This window comes from Mercenaria mercenaria, chromosome 9 (genome assembly GCF_021730395.1).
Source record: "Mercenaria mercenaria strain notata chromosome 9, MADL_Memer_1, whole genome shotgun sequence".
Classification (NCBI taxonomy): domain Eukaryota; kingdom Metazoa; phylum Mollusca; class Bivalvia; order Venerida; family Veneridae; genus Mercenaria; species Mercenaria mercenaria.
Genome location: NC_069369.1, coordinates 12,071,469 through 12,099,463, shown reverse-complemented (window position 1 = coordinate 12,099,463; position 27,995 = coordinate 12,071,469). Strand labels below are relative to the sequence as shown.

The 27,995-nt window shown below is 35.9% G+C and overlaps 2 protein-coding genes across 3 annotated transcripts; one reads left to right on the top strand and one right to left on the bottom strand.

The window, feature by feature from the left end:
- Positions 1-8: 8 nt before the first annotated feature.
- Positions 9-10,746, top strand: LOC123546474 (failed axon connections homolog). The gene is made up of 6 exons (XM_045332755.2): positions 9-145; positions 1,883-2,018; positions 3,853-4,049; positions 4,925-5,130; positions 6,352-6,468; positions 7,354-10,746. The coding sequence occupies exons 1-6, from the start codon at positions 72-74 to the stop codon at positions 7,533-7,535; spliced, it is 912 nt and encodes a 303-aa protein (XP_045188690.2). The 5' UTR covers positions 9-71; the 3' UTR covers positions 7,536-10,746.
- A 4-nt stretch (positions 10,747-10,750) lies between these two features.
- LOC123546470 (uncharacterized) lies at positions 10,751-21,260 on the bottom strand. Of its 2 annotated transcripts, XM_045332750.2 has the most exons (4): positions 21,136-21,260; positions 20,318-20,494; positions 20,119-20,165; positions 10,751-10,880 (listed from the first exon to the last, which is right to left on the bottom strand). In XM_045332750.2, exons 1-4 carry the CDS (start codon positions 21,254-21,256, stop codon positions 10,827-10,829), a joined length of 399 nt encoding a protein of 132 aa, XP_045188685.2. In that variant the 5' UTR covers positions 21,257-21,260; the 3' UTR covers positions 10,751-10,826. The 2 variants fall into 2 exon arrangements, with proteins under 2 accessions (XP_045188685.2, XP_053406781.1); XM_053550806.1 differs by lacking the exon at positions 10,751-10,880 and having other exon boundaries at positions 19,685-20,165.
- Between the last annotated feature and the right edge of the window lie 6,735 nt (positions 21,261-27,995).

Sequence of the window (27,995 nt, the reverse complement as noted above, 5' to 3'; positions counted from 1 at the left end):
ACAATTCATTACACAACTTACACGTGAATTATTGTAGATCTATTTAATTATTTTGCGGTTTTTAATTAAATATGCTGCTGGAAATCATAATTTGCTGTATTTTACTTGCTGTTGCTACTGTTGGATTTTATTATTACAAATTCAGGTATAAACTATTGTCATTAATCATTATAGATCTAGGCCAAATGAGTGATTCGTTTTTTTTTTTCAGAAAGGTCTAATTAATTTTTTTTGTGATGCTGCCGTTTTTATTGCAATTGTTAATTTTTGACAGCCGCGTTGGAGAGGTTGTTTTTGTAATTAAACATTGTTTTATTTGCTAAAGTGTTGAACAATTCTTGCAACAACACTACCAGTTAAGATGCATTAATTTAGAAAAAAAAATAAATACATGCATTTTCGTCAGTTAAAACCTCATTTTTATGGAGGCTGTACATAGTACCGTGTCTATGTAATAAATACGAATTTATGCGTGCATATGTTTTAATATCTCTGTTTGCCAGTTAAGTTCACAATGCCGGCCAAGATAAAAGGTCAACAACATTCATCGGACACAATACAAATGCTTTGGATGAACCATGTGAACTGCGTGAACAAGGTCACTATACTATAGACTACACGGACGACAAAGTGAGAAACTATTCGGCAACGTGCAGTTTCTGAAACTAGTATGCATGAGCAAATCCTATCATTTGCCATGGCCAGTTTTATATAATATACTGTTACATAAAGTTATTGCATGACTGCGGCATTTTCCTTTGAAGTTTTGTGTTTTCTAAATTCTGGTATCGCCACGGTTAGCCGTGCTCTAAATTCCGCTGCACACAGGTATCGCTCACAGTTTTCTCTTTCTGGGATGTAGAGCAATACACACAATTAGCAAGTGTTGCTGTGATAAGTTATTGAAAATGATAAGCTATTTGAAATAATTTATTACTGTATTTCTGTAGTTAAATTATCTGCATCTTGATTTAAAACTTGATTTTTTAAGTAATATAAAAATATAACGGCAAAAATGATTATGATATTCTATTCTGTTTAAAAATTCAAATTTTGTTTCTGGCAAAGGTTTACAATATGCTCTAGGTGTTAATTCCATTGATACATAACCTTTGTTAATAGAATTAGCCACATGGGAAGTGTTTACCTTCTCTATTTCTCCAGGGTTCATGACCTCATTAGTGCCTCCCGGCAAATTCAAAATTTTAGCACTTAGTTTAAATTATTTTTGAAACTCTATTTCCCAACTTTTTGTTTTAAAAAATAATTACACCGATTAATAAGGAATGTTTCTATGTGTATTTATGCACTTTTTATAACATTTTTTTTTCAGTAGTTTATTTAAAATTTTGAAAAAGGGATCTCTGATGTGAAGCATGCATAATTTATATAAAAACCTGCCCGTCGCCACCTTCTTGCTTTTATATGGCAGTTGAGGGTTTATAATGTCATTGAAATGTTTCTAAGGGAGGCTCAAGAGGGGAAATATTTTTAAATATTTTAAATTAAAATATTTAAAAAATGTGTTCAGTTTACTGTTTTCAGTCATGCAATAAATCAGTTAGACAATACATACGCGTGTGTTACCGGCGAGTATCATTATGCTTGGGAGATTCTCAGGGAACGTAATTTGATAGCAAACTCGCCTCTACGAGGCTCGTTTGCTACCCAAATTACGTTCCCTGAGATTCCCCCACGCATGATGATACCAGCCGGTAACACACTTTTATGTATTATCTAACTTATACTTGTTGACAATAGAGGAATAACCGATTTCTTCTAATTGACGTCATCCGCAGTGAATTTGCTAATGAAAGTGTGTTCAAACAGGAACGTATTTCCTTTATAACATAATAGTTTGTATATAAATTAAACATTTCAGAATAGCAAACAGAGTTCGAGCCCCGAAAGATGTAGTTCTGCTCTACCAGGTTGGCCGTGGACCACGGGCGCCGAGTTTCTCGCCGTTCCCTATGAAACTGGAGACGTTCCTTCGGATGACTGCAATACCATATATTGTAAGTTATACAAGTGAAGTAGTTAAACTTAGATCTAATACATTTCTGTTCTTCCTGAATGTTTGAATTTTTTATTGGACCTAATTACTAACAAATTGAACACACCAGGTTGTCTGTTGTCTGTTAGATTTCCCCCACGTGGATCAGAGATTATCGACGAATTTGTATTCTAAATAGTTAACTTATTGAACGTATGTATTCGTGCTTTATTTAACGTCGCATGTAGTCAGCATATAACACGAGCTACAAAGCTCTGGTGTGACAAACTAGGTATCCAGTAACTTGCAGATACATGCCTGTGCTTGTTTTACCTCCTGGTACAACCCTTTATGCAAGGGAGCTACAAGTACCATTTTTCACGTCTTTGGTATGACGTGACCGGGGATCGAACCCCAGACCTCCCGCACTCAATATGGACACTCTAACGTTGAGCTATTGAGCCAGTTGGAGAGGTGAAATCAGAGGTTAGATTTTGAACGAATGATTTTGAATGCATATAATCATTCGTTTATCATCGGCTGTGACAGAACATAAGCCTGCGGGTGAGATGGGAGGTTTGGTTTGAGAAAAAAAACTACCTTGAACGTATTCTTTATCTAAATCATAAAACAGAACATAAGCGCCCGGGTGAGAATCCGAGTATAGATTTTGGACAAATGACCTTGAACATTATGTATTCTGAAGAAGAAAAAATATATTTCGTTAGGTAAGAATTACTTTGAATGTATTTGTTCAAGTTAAATAGACAAACGGTTGGAATCAGAGGTTAACTCGTAAGGAATAACATTTAACCCGACGAGAATATGCCAACAAAAAAACCCCTGTGCACTTGACAAAATTAATGTGCTATCACAACACGTTAGCTGGGGTATATTTCTGAAATGTAGCATACATATTGACAATTGTATATATTTTTTTTTTTTTTAGAAAAAAAAACAACACAGTGTTATTTTACTCAGTTTACGGTTACGTTCACATCCCATTAAAAAGACACAAAAATATCGAATTTTCTAAAAAGAAACAAAAAAAAAAAAAACAAAAAAAAAAAAAACAAAAACAAAAACGAAATTTAATTTTAATTTAGTACGAAATCAAAACATGTTACGTACAGTAACACTAGAATTTTTATCATAGACAAAAAGAAAATTGAAGTTATTGAGCTTTTTTATTTTAAGTAAGCATGTATATGTTACAGTCTTGTCTTTTTCATAGCTTACCCATACTGTAATCTGCTTGGTGCGATAACCACCAAGGCTTTTCAAGACTGGACGGTTTGATCTTTAAACTTTCTACAATTTTTATTCACAATTTGTATAAAGTATTGGATTGTATACGTATTAGCATTTCCAATTTCTGTACTTCTATTTTGACTTTAAAGTTATCTCTCAGGTTTTATCAAATTAAGAATTTCTTATTTTATACAATAAAACGTTACTGAAGACATTTCAAAGAAATCAAACATAGATAGATATTAATACTAGTGAATTGATAACGATCCGGCGCTTTTCAAATTGCCTCCCTTTTTATTTTCGTTTTACCTCGATGAAGAATTTTTTCATAATGATAGAAAAAAGCAATGGAAGAAATCTTATCTCTTTCGCAAAATTAATTCTCATTTGAGTAGTCTTGTCACACAATGCACGAGGTCTTTTGACAAAGCCCAGTGGTGGAGCATCCGTTAATGCCCCCAGAAGCTTTATTTAAAGAAGCTGCAGTAGGCTACCAGTATTAGCCAACAATTACACACTGACTGAAAATTGGTCTGATTCGGCGAGGTGGACCGAGTACTGATGTTCTAGCTTGTAACTTGTTTTATTTCTTGACTACAATACAGAATGATCATGCGGCACGGTTCTCCAGCAAAGGTAAGACTCCCTGGATAGAACTGAACGGTAAAGCTGTCGCAGATAGTCAACTTGCTATTGAGTTTCTCAAGAAAAAGTTTGGAGTGGATGCTGACGGTCATCTTACAGAGGGAGACAAGGCGGTGGCTAGAGCCTTCTTGAAACTGACGGAAGAAAATCTCTACTGGTACGTTTGATTATATCTATTTTTCATTATACAACTAGGGAGAAGTGAGTTTGCTAGTTAACATGAAAGCATTTCGGCTTGTGCTAACTTGTAAGAGTACAAAATGATCAATACTTCTTTGTCTAGAAGGTCTTTTTTTATGTAATTAAAGAGATAATCAAATATCAGCTATTCTGTGCTCTCTGTACAAAACCTTATTGCAATTTTATCAAGAGATTGTCAGTCATTTGGGATTGTAAAGTTGAACTTCTTGAAATGAATGGATCGAAAAGGTAATAAAATAATGCATTAAAATTATTGCGAGTTACTCTTGAAACAAATCCATGTTATAACATGTTGATAATGTGGAACAGACCAAAAATGCTACAATTGTCAATTGTTGATGGTAATGTGACGTTGTAATTAAGGTTGTATCAACAAATATGCATCAGTGAAGGAGAAACGATACGCCATCTCTGATACCAAAGAAGTTTACTTTTTGAACGATATTTACGTTGACTGTTGCATCAGGTACCCGCGATTTGACGACAGTGCAATGACACGATGCTCATGACCCGATACCCATGATGCTGATGATATGAATCGAGGCTTGTTGCAAAAGCTTATATTTGTTTGTTGTAATCTTGCACCGGCCCAAAAATGAATTTCACCATATCTTTGAAGGCACGAGGACGAACGAAAAACGCGATACTTCGATGGTGATGAAGCGATGTTATGTCAGCACGACGACGAAGACGCTATAATCACTTCACGACCGTTCCATCACCATCGTGCTCTTTTGTCACCACCATCTTGCAGGACACTGTATATATTTGACATCCATTCTCTTGTATGGTGTGATATTTTATGTACACTGACACACATTTTATTTCCAGGACTATGTGTATAGAGATGTTTGGGGACAATCTTGAACCCGTGAAAACCGTGATTCCATATCGTGGGTTTAAACTTTGGTTAACGGTGACCTTATTACGAAGGGCCTTGGGCAAGCAAACATGGGGTCATGGAATAGGGAGACACACAAAGGACGAGGTATGGGATATTGCAGTGCGGGATATGAACGCCCTTTCAAATTATTTGGGTATGTATCTGCATATTAAAAAGAATTGTTTTGAAAACATGATTATGAATTAATTTCAAATGTATAGGAACGCATGACACAGACTGCTACATGTATGAGGTAAATTCTGTGCCAGTGACACATTTTAAAGTTGAAAATGGGACGCTACGTACTTCCAAACTGCACATTTTTATCAGTTATTGCTCTACGTATGTGTTTCGTTAGTCGTATGTGTACACAACAACCACATCTTGTTATCATTGATAACCTGTTGCAGATGAAAACGATTTTGTTTGCCTGTTATATTTAAATAAAAAATAATGAGAATATATTAGGAAACGACTTAGAAAAAGAGAGCCGATCGCCGCGATAGCATTGAGAGCCGCCGCCATGATGGCATTGAGAGCCAGCCGCCATGATAGCAATGAGAGCCGGCCGCCATGATGGCCTGACATCTTGAATATATGACAGCCAAAAATTCATTCAAGATAGACCATTTTAACAAGTATGAGAGATGTCTGTTCAAAGGGTGCTCCTGTCTACATTTCGCTAATACATGTACCCACCAAGCAGTTCGTAATAGTGAATGGTATAAGTTGTCATTTTATTTGTTTATCAGCCCGTCCTATCCTGGGAAGCCGCTTGTCAATTTGCAGGTAGAAAAAAAGTTAGAAATTCTCAGACTGGATTCCCAAGCTAAGGCCGTCCATAAATGACATTGATGAAATTGATGGAACTGATAATGAACTTTATGGTGATGATGATGATAAACATATTACATTGATTATGGTGTTAAGGAAGATGGATTTGATGAATGATGATTATAATGACACTGAATGGAAAAAGTCGTGGTTAAAAATGTCAAAACATTTAGTTTATCAGTCTACATAAATCGTATTTAGTTTATCAATACATGTACATAAATCTCAATTTTGTCAAAGTATTGAGTTAAGAAACATAAATCTCTAGATTGTCAAGGTGTTCAGCCGTTTATCAGCCCTTAACACTTACCCTGCTAAATTTCTATAATGAACTTGTCCATCTTTCAATTTGAACAATACCATTTACTGCTAAAAGGGGTGCTTACCAAAAAAGATACTGACTGGATGGCGAACAGTGCAGATCCGGGGAGTCTTATTATGATCTACACTGGTCGCAAAGGCAGAATAAATCGTTTCAAGCATTACAGTAAGGATCGTCAAAGTATTTAGCTATTTCTATAAATTTCTTTTATATTTACAGGTACTAAGAAGTTTCTGATGGGCGATGAACCTTCCGAGGTGGACTGTTCAGTGTTTGGGATGATTGCCCAGATCTACTGGCACATGCCGGGCTCAAAACATCAGGTTTATCTAAAAGGTATGATTGTAAATCATTATTTACAGCTTCCATTTATGGAATATTTAGATCCTCACTGTGACATCACTTCCGTAGTACAGACGCAGGGGTGCAGTACCGGTACAATAATTTTACCAGTTGAGTAAAACATACACTTTGATTATTTTGTTGATTTTATTATGCCCCCGAAGGTGGGCATATTAAAATCGCATTGTCCGTTTGTCCGTCCGTGCGTGCGTCCATGTAAATTCTTGTCCGGGCTGTAACTGCCATTCATTAAGGAATTTTGGATTTACTTGGCATACATGTTCTCCATAATGAGACGACGTGTCATGCACAAGATCCAGACCCCTAGCTCCAAGGTCAAGGTCACATTTAGAAATCAAATGTTAACATAGTCTGTTTCTTGTCTGGTCAATAACTCTGCCATTTATCAAGGGATTTGAAAATAATTTGACACAAATGTTAAGCTTATTGAGTATTGTGTCGCGCTTATGACCCTGATCTCTAAGGCCAATGTCAAGGTCACAAAATGATTCATACCTGAACTATTCTGGCATATTTTGCGCAGACAACTTTAGCATTTCGGGGGACATTTGTCACTAATAGTGACGGCTCCTGTTTTCTCAGATTCTTACGTGGTACACTCCTATAAAGTAAAAACAACACAGTACATAGCTTTTGTTGAACCGGTTTCAAAATGTTTGAAAACACTCGGAGGTTTAGCAGGATTCTCTGCTAATAGAATTACATCTAAAAAAATCGAACTGATTCTTGACTGTGTGTATTCTAAGTTGGACAGTTAGGTTGCATAGTTGGTTAAATGTGTCTGTTATGCCAGTTTTTACAGGAAAGTAATTTAGTTTGACTGTAAAACGTAATTTTCTGCTGTATTTTTCTCTCCAGAAAATCTTCAGAATTTAGTAGACTATATATATAGAATGAAGGATCGCTTTTGGCCTGACTGGGAGAGCATGACGTTAGAAGGTTCAAGTTGCAAATCGGACCACGGGGAGCTGCACATGCCAGAGAAAGTGACCACCCGGAATGGCTTATCAGGGCACAGATTCCTTAACGGTACAACTTGAGTTACTGGGACGGTTGACAGGCCTCTGGATTTATGTATTTTTTCTGAAATTGTTCTGAATTAGAATTCTTTTCTGAGCCGAACTGCTTCTGCCAACGTATTTACGCGTTAGGAAGGCATTGTGAACTCTGAAAATCTGAAGATGTATTGATTCCCGTTTACCAGCTATATAAGCATATTGGGATTTTTTTTCAAAGCTGAAGACGAAGCAATATGTGTAACACTTTACTGTCAGTTTAACAAATTACCCCCGAATGCATCGTAAAAATTGAAGATGCGTGTATCCCATTTTTCTAACATTTTACATAATTATTAGGAGTACCCTCTTGCTGGCATATTAACAAAATACGAAGGCACTGCAAAAGCGGAAGACTTTTATTAGACATTTTCATAATCAAATAAAGTATTCCGATTTCCAGGCATTTTTTATGACACATCATTGATTAAGAAGTAATTCCATTCCGAAGATTATCCAGTGTATCAGACATTTTAACCAATTTCGAAGGCATCATGAAATGTGAAGTTGCATGTATCCTAGTTTTTAACTGAGCTATTAGTATAGGTGGATCGTCCACTTACTGGTCAGAATAACACCAAATTTGGTCTATAGCATCCTGGTGAGGTCTTCTATCAAGTTTGTTCAAATGGGGGCACTTTGCACCTTCAAGGGGCCACTAGAGCTGAAAACAGGAAAACCTTTATATGACTTCTTTTCATGAATCGTTAAATAGATCTTCATCAAACTTGGTCTGTAGCATCATTTCAAGGTACTCCCCCAAGTTTGTTCAAATGAGGGCACTTGGCCCCTTTTAGGGACCGCTAGACCTGAAAATAGAAATACCTTTAAACAACTTCTTATTATGTACCTCTTGATGAATTTTCATCAAACTTGGTCTGTAGCATCATTATTTGGTCCTCTCCAAATTTGTTCAAATGGGGACACTTGGCCTCTTTTAGGGGCCGCTAGAGCTAAAAATAGAAATATCTTTAAAAGTCTTCTTTCCATGAAATGCTTGATGGATCTGCATTAAACTTTGTCTGTAGCATAATTATATGGTCCTCTCTCCCAGATTGTTTAAATGAAGGCATTTGGCCCCTTTTAGGGTCCGATAGAGCTAAAATAGAAAACAAAACTAGGAGAACTGTAATAATACATATTGAATAAGGGAGAAAACTGCTAAACAGTGTACTGTTCTACTGAGTAGGAATTATTTCTCTTGAATAAGTATAAAAAGGGGAGAGTGGTGAGGGGGGTGGGGGGAAGGCCTTCAGAGTTAAAAATGGAAATACAATGTACCTTTAAACAACTTCTTATCATGAACCGCTTGATGGATTCTTATCCAACTTGGTCTGTAGTATCATTATATGGTCCTCTCCCAAGTTTATTTTTTCAATTAAGGACACTTGGTCCCTTTTAGGGGCTGCTAGAGCTAAAAGTAATAGAAATACTTTAAAAGTCTTCTTCTCATGAACCGCTTGATGGATCTGCATTAAACTTTGACTGTAACATAATTATATGGTCCTTTCCCAAATTCGTTCAAAAGTGAACACTTGGGCCCTTTTATGAGCTGTCAGAGCTAAAAATAGAAAAAAACTAGCTAAACTGTAATAATGCATATTGAATAAGGAAGAAAACTGTTAAACAGTGTCCTGTTCTACTGAGTAAGAATTAGAAGGAGATTTTCACCAAACCTAGTTAGAAGGAAAGTCAGATGGTTAAGGCTTTATTCAGGTGAGCGGCTTAGGCCCATTTGGCCCTCTTATTGTTATTTTGACACAAACAAAGGAAAATGAGAACTTGAAGATGTATGTTTTCTCTTTACCTCACGTTTTGAAATATTACAAAGATGCATATGTCCCATTTTACACATCATGGATGCATTTTGAAGTCTGGAGACGCATTTACACTGCCCATCCCGCCCCATCATCTCACCTCTTTACCCTTTCCTCACATTTTTACACATTACGAAGGCATTATGAAGTCTGAAGATTCATATATCCCCTATTCCTGACATTTTTTTTTACATTACGACTGAAGATGTGTAATATATCCCCTATTCCGGACATTTTGGCGGGAGATGTGTAATATATCGCCTATTCCGGACATTTTGGCGGGAGATGTGTAATATGTCCCCTATTCCGGAGATTTTTTACCATTATGAAAGTATTTTTATACGCATTTTATAAACGGTTGTCACAAAGTAACATTTTAACATATTTTGGTATTTTATAATATAGAATGATATAGAATAACTTTGTTTTTTCTTGATCTCTTTTTTCTCTAACACATTCCAGCAGACTGTTTCACAAAATTTTCATGTGGAATTGGATCATTTTACGCTTAAAGATTAGGATACATTGTGTTTGAAGGTTTTATATATATATATATATTCTTTTTTTCTTGTTGGCTTACATCAGAATATATTTCTTTGAATTTTACATATAAGGACTTTAATGTCTAATAAATAATTTAATAACAAATGTGGTTGCTGTAACAGTAGATATTCCATATATGGATCCTATGGTTGCTTAAAAGGTGCAAGAGTTTTTTCTTGAAACTTGGTATTTGGTAGAAGACAACATGGAGAATTTTAGTCTTTTTGTTCATCTACTTGTCCGTAGAATTTACATCAGTTGCAAATGATGGATTCTGCTAAGCCTCTAAGTACGAGATTTTTTATGAAACTTAGAGCGTAAATGTAAGTCTTTAATATTACATCAGTTTATTATGACCTTTTATCCATACATTCGTCTGTCTGTCTGCCCATCCGCCAGTCACAAAAGATGGATCTTGCTGAACTTAAAAATGTACAAGCTATTTTTTTTGAAACTCGGATTATAGATGGTGGTTTATTTGAACTTTCTGCAGAACCTTCTACTAAGTTTCAGTATGAAATAATATGATTCTTACAACAACAAATGTGACAAATGCTCTTTTTTTTCAGTACGGGACTTTTATTGCAGGTAAATGGATCTGTTACCTGTATGGTGTAAGACTAGTTATTTTTGCAATGGATTTATTCACAATAACTGCATCTCAGCACAATATTGTATATTATACAAACACTTAGATAGATAATTATTTATATTTCTAATGTATATTACACACACGTGTACATACATTCCAAAAACTTGTACTACAATGTACACATAAGTTTATATTTTGTGCATATATTTTGTTATTTGTGTACTTTTGGTAAAAAAAATAAAACAGTATGAGAAAACATAAATGATTTATTTTACTGATTTTACATAACACATGTTCATATATACATGTAGTATATACATGTACTTAGCATCCAAGTCCATGCCCATGACCAAGGTTCTGATGAGAGTCGGGATGCATCTGGAAAAAAATAGAAATGTTTCCGGCGTAAATGTGCTCATGGAAAAAAAGGGTTTTGGTCGGAATATTCGATCAGTTTTCTTTCCTTTCTGAGAACCAGGAGGGGTCCGTCTCTCCATCCGTAACGGTATTAACAGACACATGTGACTTACTTTCCGGAATACCGCATAGGTTACCGCCATTTAATGCAGACATAGAAAGGAAACCGATCACTAGAACTGTATCTTAATGTTCAGTAAAAATGATTTATCACCCCTTTTTCATAGACACAGCAATGACGATGAATATGTACATCTGTTTGTTATTACAATGTCCCTGAAACTGTTGCTACGGTAAATGGCAGGTAGAATAATAATAAACATTATTTGAATGAAAATTTAACTGTGTTGTTTCAGTCATTAAAATGTTTATATCTTTTTTCTTTCACACACAAAAGTGTATTGAAAGCTAACCTTGGAAGCTTTCATCCATCTACTATGGACTTCATCAGCCAACTTATTTTCTTTTGACTGAGGATTAAGATTAACACCACCCGAAGGTGTTAACGATGTTAATGCTGTTTCCATATGTGCGGTAACTGAAAACGACCCCGTCCCTGTTCAGCGCCGGCTTATATGCTCTGATAAAGACCGCCTCATTGACCGCCCTCCCTTTCAAACCAAAAGGGTTCCCGGTCAAGAATACGCACGGATTTCAATGAGACAGTTGACCTGGGCTGTCTTGATGTATGTGGCGTGATATCTCGCTACTACTAGAACTAGGTTATGTTCCATGAATCTTGCTCTTAGTGTTCGTCGGCGATGAACAGGGACGGGGGACGTTTTCAGTTACCGCACATATTGGGCACAGCATTAACATCGCTCATCACCCTCGGGAGGGTTAATCTTAATCATCGGTCAATGTAAAGAAAATCAGTTGGCTAGTAGTTGGATGAAAGCTCCTAAGGTTAGCTTTCAATACATTTTGTGCGTGAAAGTAAAAAAGATATAAACATTTAATAAATAGATACATTAGCTGCCTGTATGGCGGGTACTTTCTCAGCGCTTGTGTTTGGAAATTCTAACTAATACTCAGACACATAGAATATTTCGGGTACTGTGTTTACGTTTAGAAGAAAGTTATTCGAGATTTGATCTTAAAGAAGTTCATTTAAGAGAAAATAAATATAGATACAACTACATGTGTGTCCGTAGTACACTGATGTCCACTTTCCTATAACTATACATGGTTTCTCTGAGTGAAATAGTTCTAAGAGAACAGCAATATAAACTTTTAAGAACTTTATGTGCATTTTAAATAGATATAGATAGATATATCTTTTATTCCACCATAAGATGAGAAGCATACAATTCACATCATAATAAAGAAATTATATGAACATATAATACATAGACAAAACATATCTATTGAACACAAAAGAAATGAGAAATGATAAGGTGTAAAAGCAATTTACATTGAGATAAATGACAATTTATAATTTCTAATAATGAATGTTTAAGAGCTAGTCCATGATATTATTTTAAGTGTACATAAACAACAATAATAGTGTAAAACATACGGCATGTAAATATTTATCAATATGCAGTTGTTTAGTTTCATAATTAGTAAGAAAATGTGTATTAAACATATTTTACTGAGTTTTCATTAATACATCAATTTTGAATGAACATTCATTATTGTCCTTTTGGATATTGCATTATAATTTATAACTGTATTACTTATACGTAATGAAACGTAAAATGCAAATAAATACATCCGCTGTAACCCCTCAAACAGAAAACAGTGTTGTTCTATTTATACAAAAAACACTCAATAAACACTGACCATTACAAACTTATTGATGGCACTGTATCAAGCATGCAGACTTTGAAAAAATGTTGAATGTTTCTAATAGTCCATAAATATTTCACGTACTATAACTACATGAATTAAGTTTCGTTTTTCAATTAGCTCTAACATATTCACTTTGATAATGACCTAATCTCGAAAGTCGAAAATATTAGACCACATAATGAAAATGTTAAAGAATTTTCTCATTAATCATAAGTATGTCCGTGCCTTATTTGTCTTAGAGCGAAAACGAAAGATTAAAAGGCAAATAATGCAGGAAATGTTTTATCATTCAAAGTTTTTTATCATAATGAAATAGCACAAACATTTATATTTACATAAGATAAGTTAATAGGCACTACAGAACTACACTGCATGTGATTTTAATTAAAGGATGTTTCATACAGTGTGTCACACACAACTTTCGAACAGTGTCATTTATAAAACGTAATCATAATATGTGTATACTGTCTAACAGTGTCATTTATAAAACGTAATCATAATATGTGTATACTGTCTAACAGTGTCATTTATAAAACGTAATCATAATATATGTATACTGTCTATATTATGTTTTAATGTATTGCCTTAAGTGAAAGGCACCTGGAAATTCAAAGATTTTGTGAGATGATGAATAAAGCGCACAATTATTTTATAGCAGGAAGTTCTTTGAGAATCGCTGATACTCATAGTTGGGAAGCCAGCTAGCATTTCCAGTATTTGATTTCGGAAATTTAATTGGCAAAATGTCACAAACAGTTCATTTGGTAGTGATTCATGTATTTTTCTCCAGAAAACTTGCCTCAATGTATCGTTTTCAGTACAGAACAAAATCAGGTGTTCTGCAACAGTTTCTGTACACAGTTTGCAGAGTGGGCAATTTACAATGTATGGCCTTGAAAATAATTTATTAATAACTAATACTACCGTCCTACAATATTTCAATTGATCCCGGTATATTTGACTAAAGTGCCATGAGACACATGGTTTTATTTCACTATGTATACTGAAAAATTCGTGCAAGCTTCTGTCACTTGATGCACGTGCTTCAAATTCTATGTTCGCTAATTTCTGTACTGCATATTTCACTGTCTTTTTCCATGATTCAAATACCGGAAATTCTCCATCACAAATGTATCTGTTTAAAGTATCTAACAATTTATATTTGCCCAGAATTCGGTATATGTCTGGTATAAACCCAGTGGTTTTACTCGGGCTTTTTAAAAATATGAATAATCTGTTAAGAAATATCTGTTTTACTTTTTTGCTAGTATCTAGATGACATAACTGACCAAAGAATTGTAATTTTCTTTTATCGATCTCGTGTTCAATAGAGGTGAATCCTAAGCAACAGAGCGCCACGTCGGTTCTGCTTGAGCGCGGAAGATTTTGCATATATTTCACGCACTGGCGATGCGCTCTTTCTAGGATTTGTACCTGCGTTGAAGATAGATCATTCCAAAGTTCACAGCCAAAAAGTGCTTTAGGTATCACAACAGTCTCGTATAAATGCTTTTGTGTGACAGGATGAAGACCATTTACATGTACGCCACAATTAGATAAACTAAAGAATGTTTTCCGTAATTTGTCACAGGCATTTTTAATATTGTAATGAGTATCCATATATTTGTTGCACACTACCCCTAGATGAGTATAAGTTTCCGTCTCATTGACTTGATCGGGACCTAGGCTCCATTTACGGGAAGTGTTTTGAAAGGAGGCATGTGTCTCGTTAAAAACAATAACATTACTTTTTCTAGCATTATATTGATAGCGTTCTTTTTTCGAATTTTCATAACATATGTTCATAAGATTATCTAGTCCCGATTTACTGTACGATATTAGCACCATATCATCCGCATGCGTAGGGCAGCCATATCTCGTTCCATGCAACGTCATTGAATTTTGTGAATTGTCAATGGTGTCTAATAGGCTGTCGATAAATACTATATAGAGCAGAGGGCTGATACACTGACCTTGTCTTGTTCCTTGGAGTATTGGGAAAAAACTGGAAATATGTCCCTGTGATCGTACGCAACTGAAAACGTCATCAAACATGTTCAGGATTACTTTAAATATACAGTCATTTATGCCAGTTTTATATAATTTTAACATCAAAATAGTGTGGTTCACATGGTCGAACGCCTGCCGAACGTCCAGAAAACACGTATACAGTTTGCTGTTATGGTCCCTTGCGTGATTTATACTTTCACGTAACAAAAATGACGTCATAGTACAGCTAAACCTTTTTTGAAATCCGCCTTGCAGGCTGTTCACTTTCAGAGTATTGTCTGTTTGCATGATATCAATCAATATTTTTCATACAATTTCAGCACCACTGAACATAAGCTTATTGCGCGATATGAGTCTGGATCCGATTTCTTTTTCGGAGAGCCCTTATATAATGTTGAGATAATCCCTTTTTCCATGTCTGTCGGTATATATGAAAATTCTGTTATTTTCTGGTAAAGTCTTGTAATTAACGCTAATAAAGCGTTTCCGCCATGTAATATGTGTTCATAGTTTATTTTATCATAGCCACAAGCTTTACCGTTTTTACAAAGTTTCAAATTCTTTTCAACCATTTCTTTTGTAATATGTATGTTTTTTGACCTTTTGCTTGACAACATCGATTTTACCGTACACAACTCCGTTTCACATTCCATTAAGCGTTCGTTATCGAAAGTGTCATGCTCTGTTGGGGAATAAAGTTCTGAGAAATATGACCTCCAGCCGTCGTTAATATCTTTCGGAGTGTTGCAAATACGTCCCTTAAAATCCATTTCAAATACTTTTGAATGGTTTCGCGGCTTTCTGTGTTTATTTATAAGCCGCCAGAACTCGTTGTTGTCTATTTCAGCTGCCATGTCTATTTCTAACTCCACGCTTTCTAAATGCTGCTGTACCTTTGTACGATGTAACTGTCTGAATCTGTTCTTTGATAGTTTATAATCCTTGTAAGTTTGCGATGTTTCGGTTCTAGGTCTATTTCGGTAATCCAGTGGCGTCTTTTTACTTGCATAGCCTCATGTAGTGCTGAAAGTTCCTGATCCCAGTATGGTTTGATGTAAGATTTAAATTTGACTCTGGGGATACAGGTATCGGTCGCGTCCCGAACACATTTAACTACAAGTTTATACAAGTTATCGATATCTTCTGTACATGATATTTGATTAGTCAATGATTCTTTTATACGTTCATCGTTTTCTAAAAATGTACGATATTTTTCTAGATCACATTTCTTTACATTTTTCCAGTTGATAATATTTTCAGGTCCATATGAAACTTCCGACAGAGGTATTTCAATCTTACATAAAATTGGGCGGTGGTTTGAAACATTTAAGCAATTATCGTCTTTGATTTCACATGCATTGATGTAATCAATATAATCACTTTGTATCAGTATGTGATCAATCAATGTTTCCCTTTTGCTGTTATATGGAACATTACTGAACATTGCTCCAGTGCACACTGGTAAACCGTTTATAGCAACAAGTTGATGTCTTAGCATAATATCAACTAATAAATTGCCCCTGTTATCACAATGGAATGTGTTCTCGTGTCTCGAGGGAAGTTCAGTATTAAAATCACCCATTATAAGTAATGTACCTTTATTTCTATAACTACATAATATCCTTTCAACATCATCGATGCTATTCTTGTAGGTACAAATTGAATGGTTTTTACATGGCAGATATACTTGGAATACATATAAATAATTTCCAGGAGATGTATTAATTTCTATCCCTATAATATATCTGGAATACAACTCCAAAGTGGATATAACATTGTCTAACCTTTTATGCCACATTATTGATAGGCCACCTTTACCGACACGTCTATTTCCCGGTATTTGTAAATCGGGGTCAGAAAAAGAATGGTTTTTATATTTGTTATGTATGCAGTCGAGGAAGTGCAAGTCATGGGGGAAAAGCCAATGTTCGCTTAGCCCAATAATGTCAATATAAGATTTTCAATTAAGTCACAGAGATAACTTGCACTGGACATGATACCTGTTGCATTCCATGTTGCAATGTTAAGACATGTACTCATTTAGTAGTCATCTATGCCCTCTGTGCTAAGCACACTATACCTATTGTAACTGCTTCCAGTTCCGTACCAGTCTTGTGCTGAATACTTTGATTGGTCTACTGCAGAATTGTATTCATTACCTGTATAATTGTCTCTATTATTGCGTCTTTTCAATGCATTATAAGGGAGCCAAGGTCTACATGTAACACCTGCTGGCCAGAAGTATGGATCTTCAGTAAGCAAAGATGCAGTATCATCGTCTTCGACATTTAATCTAATCACGACATTGTTGAACCTTCGTTTCCTGTAAATAGTTACGTTTGTTACTTTTGGCCCACGTCTGCTAACATAATCAGCAATTTTCTCCTCTGATATTGTGGGCTTAAACCCTCCAACAAAAAGCGTTTGGTTTTCTTTGAATATATTTCTCGAAATTTTCATCATCATTTCATGTCCGTGGGCGTCGAATTCTGCTTTGTCTGCATCATATATACGGCGACTATTATAAAATTCAAACATTTGTTTTCGACGTTTTCTACCAGCGGCAATCTCTTTGTTTATTATGCCAAAATTCATAGTTTTATTTCCTTTATAGTGTCTTGGGCCGTTGCTGTCTCGACTTATACTTGGGTGTCTATGACGACCTCGCGGCGTGACAGTTGAGATTGGCATACCGTCGGCGGATCTACTCCCCTCTACATCATTCTTATTTGAGGGTAAAGCGGGATGTCTATTGTCTGCTGATAAGCCATCTAGTAGCTCCTGTTGCGTATCACGTGACATATATTCGGTAACGGGTGTCCGTCCCGGATGAAACATTGCAGGATTGGTAGGGTATTGGTCTGTCTGTCTTTTTTGATAACAAGAGTCTCTCTCTAGGCCAGAAGTATAATGAAGATCCGTCCGAACTATGTGATTCTCATTTTTTTGACGTTGAATAATTTCCTGAGACATTATAGCTTGATCATTTAATGTATGAGCATGATCATTTTTGTCAGACTCGGAAGGCAGCATCGAGTCGTTGCCACGCTGACTTGAGTATTGCTCTTCAAACTGCTGAAAACTGTTTACTGTAGCAAATAAGTCAATTACTTTGTTTTGTAATGTTTTCATGTTATTAGAATTATCCAGTGATTGACATTTACACCTTATTCGTACATCTGTTATTGTATCTTCAAGTTTTGTGATACTTTGCTTGGCCTTTGTTAAGCCTTCGAAAAGAGCATCCTTCGTTTCAGTGAAATTATTTTTAAGACCATCGATAGATTCTTTTACGACTTTCAGCTCTGAAGTTCTCAAATTTTCTGTTGCTGCTTGTCTTTGTTTCAGAAGGAGAAAGTCAGCTTGAAGTGATGTGACAGTGTCTTTAAGTATGTTTATTTCATTTTTGCACGTGCAACTTGTCTGGACTGGTTCACTGGGTGTTCTAGGCGTGCCCGCTACAGACACACGGCTCTTTATCTTCTTTGGGTTGCTCAAAAGATCGTTGAGTGAATCGTAATCATCCCCCTCAATTACAGAAAGTAGCACATATATGTCTTTTGCGATTTTAACACTGACTGTTTCTCCCGATCGCGTTTGCATACGACGTTTCATATCTCTGTTACGATCGAACGGGTAGTCGTCATAGTGGCGGACAATTTCAAACATCTTTGAACGCGCGCCTTCAAGTTTTGCTTCAGAGTTTTGGTATTCAATGATTATATGGTCAATAAAGTTATCAGATGTCATATTACTAAACCAACTCTGCAATTTATTAAGTTCAAGTATCTCTTCGTTTGATTCTTCTTGTAGAATTTCACTAAAATCAATTTCATAATTCCCATCGAAATGCCGAACTGTTTTATTTGTATTTGGCAGCATTGGGGTGATAAACAGACTATCACTCGCGTCGGGGGTCACCTCGGTACTTGATCTCGACATTGGCACTTTGACCTCTGTCTGGTCACCGAGAGCCACCGGCTCTAATTCGATTAATTTACTGTTATTAGACATTTTCTTTTCAGTTGTATTATATCAGTCTATCTGGTGAACTCCTGTCACAGTTTGTTGAAATCCTTATGATTTCGTTACAATACCGTATAAAAGTTTATAGCCCAGGGCTTGTTGAACATACCACAAAATGTCAAAATAATGGCGGAAAATTTATATAGAAATCTATTGTTCAACAAGTTTTCTATATTTAAAGACAAATTACTAAAGTCTTACATTTACGATTTACGTTTTCAGTTACCGCACATATTGGGCACAGCATTAACATCGCTCATCACCCTCGGGAGGTGTTAATCTTAATCATCGGTCAATGTAAAGAAAATCAGTTGGCTAGTAGTTGGATGAAAGCTCCTAAGGTTAGCTTTCAATACATTTTGTGCGTGAAAGTAAAAAAGATATAAACATTTAATAAATAGATACATTAGCTGCCTGTATGGCGGGTACTTTCTCAGCGCTTGTGTTTGGAAATTCTAACTAATACTCAGACACATAGAATATTTCGGGTACTGTGTTTACGTTTAGAAGAAAGTTATTCGAGATTTGATCTTAAAGAAGTTCATTTAAGAGAAAATAAATATAGATACAACTACATGTGTGTCCGTAGTACACTGATGTCCACTTTCCTATAACTATACATGGTTTCTCTGAGTGAAATAGTTCTAAGAGAACAGCAATATAAACTTTTAAGAACTTTATGTGCATTTTAAATAAGTCAAGGACCATAAGTCTGGTCTGGCAGAATGGAAACGCTATAAAACAGTTCTGTAATGGTTTATGACTCTTGGTCAAATACTTCTCTAAAATACGTGTAACATAAACTTGTTTGTTCTTAATGCATATTTTTGACTATGACAAGGACCATAACTCCGATCTTGCTGAGTGAAATTCAAAACAAAACTCAGAAGCACAAATTTGCATACTGATCTACATGGTTTCATCACTCTAGATGAAATATTTTTAAAGATACATGTGTAAGCAACACAAACGTTTATCACAGCCATACCGTAGTCATAGTCCTTCAGTCGGTCAAAATATATAAAAGAGGACATTAAAGTTTGTGTCCCACGTGTCTAAAAAAGTATTTGACTTTAAGAGTAATAAAACATAACAGGATTGTTATATACCATGTGAAGATATGCTCCTGATGTTCTCTTTTGGAATTTCATTCAGTCGGACCAGTGTTTTGTTCCTCCCAATTAAAACAATAGGACAACTTCACATGCTAAATGACAATCATGCGTGGTTTGATGACAAGGTCGAGCAGTTGTTTGAGATGTGAACGACATAAAGTCGGACGGACGGACAAGTGTAAATCAAAGTGTCCCACACACCCTAACACATTGAGCAGGGAAGGCACAAAAATGTACGCTAGCTTTTCACTTACGGCATGCATGAAGGCATTGAACTCAGCTGGTTGAATCTGACCGTCGACTGAAAGTAGAACATATTCATTGTAAGTGGCAATGGCACGCAACACGAAATTTCCAATAAATTGGTCCTAATAATGTGAACATCAAACTTCCGGTCTTAAATAAATCATATACGAGAGGCGCAATGAAAACGTTGCTAAAAGTGTACTTTACCTGGGTTCGTATCGTACTTGACAAGCTGAACAGCTACATCCAGCAGGCACAGCTGGTTATCACCAGAAAGGTCTAGATTTTTGAAGAACTTGTGTGCAGTGTCGTGATGATCGTGAAATTTGCTCACCCAATTTGAGGTGTTTGAGGTGAAGTCTTCGAAGGACAAACACGTGTTATCTTAAAAGTAAAAAAAACTTGGATAAGTTAATAGATGTCAGTTTCGCCTCGCCTGTATTTGTACTTCCACTGTTATTTGCCTCTCGCACCCCCCCCCCCCCCCCCCCCCCCCCCGCCTCCGGAAAAAAAAACTACAGAACAATCATTTTGCATTTTCCGTTCTTTCGCTGTCGCATTCCTTCGCCCTTGCGAAAACCATAGTACGAGAAAATGCAGCGCCACAGAACGAAAGAGCGAAAGAGCGAAAGTTATCTATATCAAAGAATAATCAGTTGTATATCGATGCAACGCCAACATACCGTTTTGTCACACGTCGTCGGTCCCCGCCAGTATGACAAATCGAAATTTTGTAATTGGACGAGTTTGTGTTCTAGCGGGGATTGACCGACAAATTAGAAAATATCGTATTAGCTTGGACAACAGAACGAAATTGCGCCCTTGTTTTTGTTAATAAAAGAACGAAATTTCGCTTTTACTTATGCTGTTTCGAAGTATCATAGAAGTACCTAAAATATGTCTCATTTTCTGTTATCTTTAGTTAACACAGTGTTCCAGTTATAACATTAAACAAACGGTAGTATATTGAAACACAGACCAGCGCTTACTACGAGTGCTATAACATTTGTGCGTTGTATACTTACTGGACAAGTTCCAGTTAACCACGAGTTCGTCTGAGAACTGATTGTAAGTTATTATACCATCATCATTCTTGTCCGTTTGTTTCCTGACCTCTTCTGCTATCCTGTCCACGCTCCAGCACATGCGGTTGGCCCTACAGGAATGCAGAAATTGAACATTGTTTGATTAAATATATGATTAATTCTTCAAAATAGTTCCATTGTTGTTTGGGGGCGTAGGAAAAGGACGTGGAAGGAGAAGGTGTCCCACAGCAATATCATTCTCTTTCAGTTGATGGTGGGACCTCATTTTAATCTAAACAAATATTTTTGACTCAAGATTCAATCGACGACCATCTGTAAAACGGAAAATAGGCCGACCTCGCACTATTCATTATTAGAACCACGTGAGAACATTCCTACTTTTAGTCAGCTATACTTCGAAAATAAAGGCCACATCAAACCTAGTAAAAATCTGCGACGGTTTAAAAATAATTTTGTCTTCAATATTACATTGTGTTTCTTCAAATACACCAGTCAAACCATTTTACCCTAGGAAGTAAATCTTATCATCATGATGTAAAATATTTCATGGGTCAACATAATGACCTCTCATTTAATATAATTAAGAAATAGATACTACTGTTTTCCGATGAATTAGATACAACGTCTGTCGAATGAAACCAGATTATGCTTCTATACGTAGTCATTTAGAAAGAGTTTTATTTAAATATTTACACAATCATGGTCATTTGAAAACATCTTTAATTGAATACCATTAACATAACAAGTATTGATAAATAAAAGCTAGTATGTTCCTCTGAATTTTCAAACGAATACAAAAGACTGCATTCAGTTCCAGTTGGAGACGTTTTAAACTATTCAATTATTTTAGTAGTGACGTCATATATGGTCAAAGGCCATTCGAAAGGCGTCTCGACGTTACAAATTGGAAACACTGCCTTACCCTTGCATGATCGTAAGAGGCGACTAATAGGGTCTTAACACTTGGTTTTGCAGTAACTCTGTGTTTCCAGCAGGTATGCAAATTTTGATTCTATACCTCATGTTTTTATTTCGATGTAAATGTGATGTGGAACCAAAATTTGTAGTCCTGTTTGGCGCCATATAACTTTTACAGTGTTGGTGCGCCGTAAAACCCAAATACATAAATCGACGTTACACTTTGCACTCTTTGTCAAACGAATTTCATGCTTTATTTGTCTAGAATTATAAATCCAGTCCATTTTAACTGAAAATTTAAGTTATAACACAAGCAGTAGGCAGAGGTATATACTAAAATGGTTTTATCTTGATCTGCAGTGAAGCATACAGCTGTGAGCAAGGGCCTAATGGTAACCAAGCTGGAGCCGAATATTACATTGCTAACTAAGGCACTGTTTAAATAATCTTAGTGTAGTCGACCGGACAAAACGTATAAAAGTTCCGCATTGTCCTGTTGGGCATATAAAATGTACTGGTAGATCTTATGCATTTAGTAGATCTGTCTAGATCTAGGTCCAAGTACTGAATGAGCCGACATGATCGTCATTGCCAGTCAATTGCAATGCTGTAATAACTGAACAGTTACTGACTTTTCAACCGTGATAAAGTTTGATCTGCACGTGAGAAACAATTGATACATTATCACAATCATTTGTAAAACAGTATGAAATTACTTACCCATATGCTGTGCTGATCAGTGCAACAAAAATTATTGTAAGCTTCGTCTCGAATGGCTGAATTGCTGCAAAATACAAGGAAACTCAAATATCGAAAATGTTTAATGATTTTTAGAGGCAAAATTATTTCATATACCCCTAACCATGTATTGAGGTTTGACTGTATGTTTGTAAATGAAAGTAATTTTGATATTTTAGAACTAAAAGATATAATTAGATGTAATTTGTAATGAAGAATAGTAAGACAAAAAAATTACCTTCTGCTGATGATGCCTTGACACGTTATGAACAAGCCGTTTCGCAGCTTGGATAAATCTAGGCTCGTAGAAGATAAAAGTTGACATTTGAACTCAATCTCGATAACAGTGCGCATGCATTTCAACTATCGTGTTAGGGTTGTTACACATTTTTAAAACAAAAACAGTGGATATTCGTTGTATATTAAAACGCAAATTATTCGCTGATGGAGTCACCAAGAACATGTGTCTGCAATCACTTAGGGCGGCAACCTGACTGTTATAGGCCTAGATCGGCTTAAAATGAGTACAATACTATTTTCAACACAAAGTCAATCAAAGATTAGTGACAAAACCATCACATGTAACAAAAAAAACAAAAAAACCAAAAACAATCGGGACTCACGTGCTAGAAACCATATGCTGTTATTTTATATTGCTCTACCTATCTGGCAGATTGTTATGCATAACGCATCTGAATCTTGTACGACAGACAAAAAAAAATTACCTTTTGTTTTAAACTTTGCTTCGCATCAACTTAGCTCATCCTACACTTTTCTTGAGGTTTTAAAAATATCGATATTTTCAGGACATTGAAAGTTTCTTGAAACAAAAACAACAAGAAGAACATTTATAAATGTTACATCGCCACTAGCATACAACATAATTCTATATACATACTCATTAAAAAGAAAATTGTACGCACTACAAAATAGTTAAGTATCACTGTGTTTTGTCTACATCTGAACAAATGGCGCATTTTTTCGCGAACTTATTGAACACCCTTCGTATTTGGTTTATTGATTATAATTGTTTTTCAATTCTGCATATTAGTACATTTATTTATATTTGTTATTATGGACACGGATTATCGTATTATCCATAGATAGGTTTTCAATGCTATTCAATTGTTGTGCGCATATTGCCTCAAGCAATGATTTGGATACAAAAATAGAAATGCATGCACCTTGACAGGAATATTATAAAACATTTTAAAACGTTTCGGCGATGTCACTGAAATAATTAAATATCTAATAATTCAGTTTTACACGAGCTGAAAAAAATAACCATCGACATATTTTCAAACAAGAAATATCTTTAAAAAAGATTGTCGGGGTGAGGTAACTGAAGCACAAGTTATATATGGGCAGAAACCTGTACTTTAAATCTTTTGGCAATGTTGAAAGGTGAAGTTTTGTATAAATGAGGACAGTAGTTCTGAAGAAGACTGTGTTTAGAAACTGTGGAGGGACACACGACGGACAGCAAACAACCACAAAAGCTCACTTTGAGCATTTGGTGCTTAAAAGGTCGTAACAGTAAGCAAACAATATTGAAATACGTTCTATACTTTATTTCGGGAATTGTTGGAAGCAACATGAATCCTTAACCTACTTCAGCTTATTATCAAATTTGTCTATCATTCAGACTGTTTTCACCGGAAAGATTAATTTAAAATTTAGTGTCTAAAATTTCACAGTATCGGACATGTTGTTGCATGTTAGTAATGATTTGCACTGGTTAGAAATTGTTGCTGTAATGCAGGGTAAGAGTTAATGACTGTATAAAACAAATAATCTTTTTGTTGTAAAAACAAAACTTAAGGAAAGGAAACTTAACAAAACAGAAATAACTTAACAAGAAAACTTAACAAAACAGAAATATGTCCGGATGAGCAGATGAATATTTGGTTACGCACACCTGTTCAAGAGGTACGCATACAACCCGATGGTGCTGTACTTATAGAGGTTATAGATGACGAACGCGTTGTCATTTCATTCAGTGTCACACATGACTCAGAGTGAAGCATTTTCAGCCTTTCCTCCAATCAGCGTCACTCTTACAAAATCTCTCATTTTGGCTGAAAATACCGAGAATACCTTACCAAGCAATCCGATTGGTACATTATTTAGGCGGCATAAGGTCATACGAGGTCATAAAATCGTGCTTAATACGGCACGCCGAAAAATATTCATATATAATCATATACGGTGTTAAATGTCAAAACTGAAAACAAATTGACAATATTACACTGCTTAAACATAAGAAAGATGCCATATATCAACTATTTCTTCAAACCCCTTGTGAAATAGTTGACTGATAACGTATCTCAAAGAGGATATGGTAGGTTGACAAAAATGTCGCCCCATTTTCGTTAGAGAAACGGGCACCGATCCTGTGATGCGTGTATGTGGTCGTACGGTCACATATATTTTACAACGGTTTTAGTGTGATGAGAAATGTTCAGTGGGAAGGAATCTAAGTGTGTAAGGGTTACAATTCTTCAGTGATCATTGTAATGATCAATATGGAATGATCACAGCTCTGAGTACTTTTCACAGAACATTGATCATGTAGTAGTGTTCACAGCACTGTGAGCACTACTTACTGGGTAGTGTTCACGGTACTGTGCTGTGAGTATTGATTACTGTTCAATGAGTAGTGTTCACATTACCATGAGTACTGCTCAAAGAGTAGTGTTCACACTACCGTGAATACTGCTCATTGAGTAGTATTCACGATTCTGTGAGTACTGCTCACTAAATAGTGTTCACGGCACAGTGACTATTGCTCACTGAGTAGTAGTGTTCACGGCGCCGTGAGTACTGATCACTGAGTAGTGTTTACGACACCGTGAATACTGCTCACTGAGTAGTGTTCACGCCACTGTTAGTCCTGCTCACTGAATAGTCTTCGCATTTACGTGGGTACTGCTCACTGAGTAGTATTCAAGGCACTATGAGTACTGCTCACTGAGTAGTGTTTATATTACCGTGAGCACTGCTCACTGTGTAGTATTCACGGTACTGTGAGTACTGCTTACTGAGTAGTGTTCACGGTACTGTGAGTACTGCTCTTTGAAATCTGAAAATTGTCCTGAAATCATATGCTAACTATATACTTTTATCTATCTGAGTTTTATCATCATTTGACCTTTTGGCCTTTAATCTGCATAATAAAGTTAGGCAATTTATGTTAAATAGATATGCATAAAATCTGACATATCGTAGTAAAATATCAAAAAGAAAAATAATTCAATTTATATGAAAATGTAGACATGACGGTGTGTTTAAACATTGTAGTTATCATTACTTTTGTGACGGCCATCTTAGACGTCTTAGATTTCTTACATCGCCGCAATTTATGCCACTTTATGCCGGTGTAATTAAGTATTTCGACCCCCATAGAATAACGACCCCCCGGTCATTATTCTATAGAAAATGTGACTCCTTTCCTGTAAAATATTGACTCCCCTTATAAAAAACTGACTCCCTTTGAAAACTCTATAGAATAACGACCCCCGGTCATTATTCTATAGAAAAACTGACCCCTCCAAGTAAAATACTGACTCCCTAAAGATGACTCCCTTCGAATCTCATAGAATAACGACCCCGGTTATTATTCTATAGAAAAAGTGACTCCTTCCGTGTAAAATACTCACTGCCGAAATAACTACATTCGAACTCTCATACAATATCGATTCCCGGACATTATTCTATTTAAAAAAGTTACTCTTTCGTGTAAAACATCGGCTTCTAAAAAGACTTTCGACGATAATATCTGTTAAAAAGTGATCCCCACCAAACCTAACGGACAATTTTACTAGATCTACAACTCTAATACCCTCCATTGCCAATAGTTAACATTTTGATTGTGCTACTTCTACTTGTGCCGCTACTTCTATTGCTATTACTACATATACTTCTTCTTCTTCTACTACTACTACTACTACTACTTCTACTACTACTACTACAACTGCTACTACTGATACTACTATACCTGCTTCCACTAATACGTCTTGTACATCTACCTCTTCTTCTCCTGCTTATTCCTCTGCTGCTGCTGCTGCTGCTGCTACTGCCACTGCCACTGCCACTACTACTACTACTACTACTACTACTACTACTACTACCACCACTACTTTCTATTGTTGCCGCTACCGTACTTTACTGCCACTGCTAAGTATTGCAACTTCTATTAATACTAAGTTCTATGCTAGCAGTTTCTTGTGCAGTTTTCTTCTGAAGAATTACTTCATACCGAAGTTTGCAGGGATTATTGACACTGGTGTGTTTTGTGAACGTATTGTGAATTGTTATTTTCCTGAAAGAAATGTATACACCAAGATACAGCGTCTAGAAATAGAATCCCTTTTCCCGTTGCGGAATGCTGATTTCTGTGTCAAGTGATGGTATCTGGGGCTAATGGTCAAACGGAAGGACGGACGGACGGACGGACGGACAAGGGCAAATCTATATGCCCCCTCCCCCGAGTGGGGGCATAAAATGCAGCAATTAGGCCTTAGATACATGAGTTATCACTAAATTTGACCAAATGATCTGGGGTCGTTTTTTTATGGGAGTCAATATTCTTCGTGAGGTTCAGTTTACTTCACGTGGGGGAGTCATAGTACTATGATCTGGAGGTCATAGTACTATGACCGGGGGGTCACATTTTCTATAGAATAATGACCGGGGGTCATTATTCTATGGGGGTCGAAATACTTCATTACACCGGCAGCCTGATAAACTTAAGACCTTTACGAGCATTTTGGTAACTTGCCTTGTTAAGTATTGTGTTCGGGTTCAACTTTTTGAATGGCTGAATTGTCGCCCTACCATAGTGAATAATATTTAATCGTTTACTGTAGCTATATACGGAAGTCTAAAGTCTTGAAGTTATAGCCATAAAACAAAGGACTCAGCATTATGTAATGTGATCTTTTTAAGAAGATACAGTAGTCCACAAAGTTACATCCTTTTAGTTTTATTATAAAAGTAACATGTAAAACATAAAAAACAATTATATAACACAAAGATTACACGAATGGCCAGCCTCAAATTAGGTACAATGTGGTAACACGTAATAAAAGCCTTGTATAAGTAAGTGAAAATACACATACAAAATAGGACACATTAATCAAAAATGATGAAAATAACCTTCCTACATGTGGCTCTAATCTGGC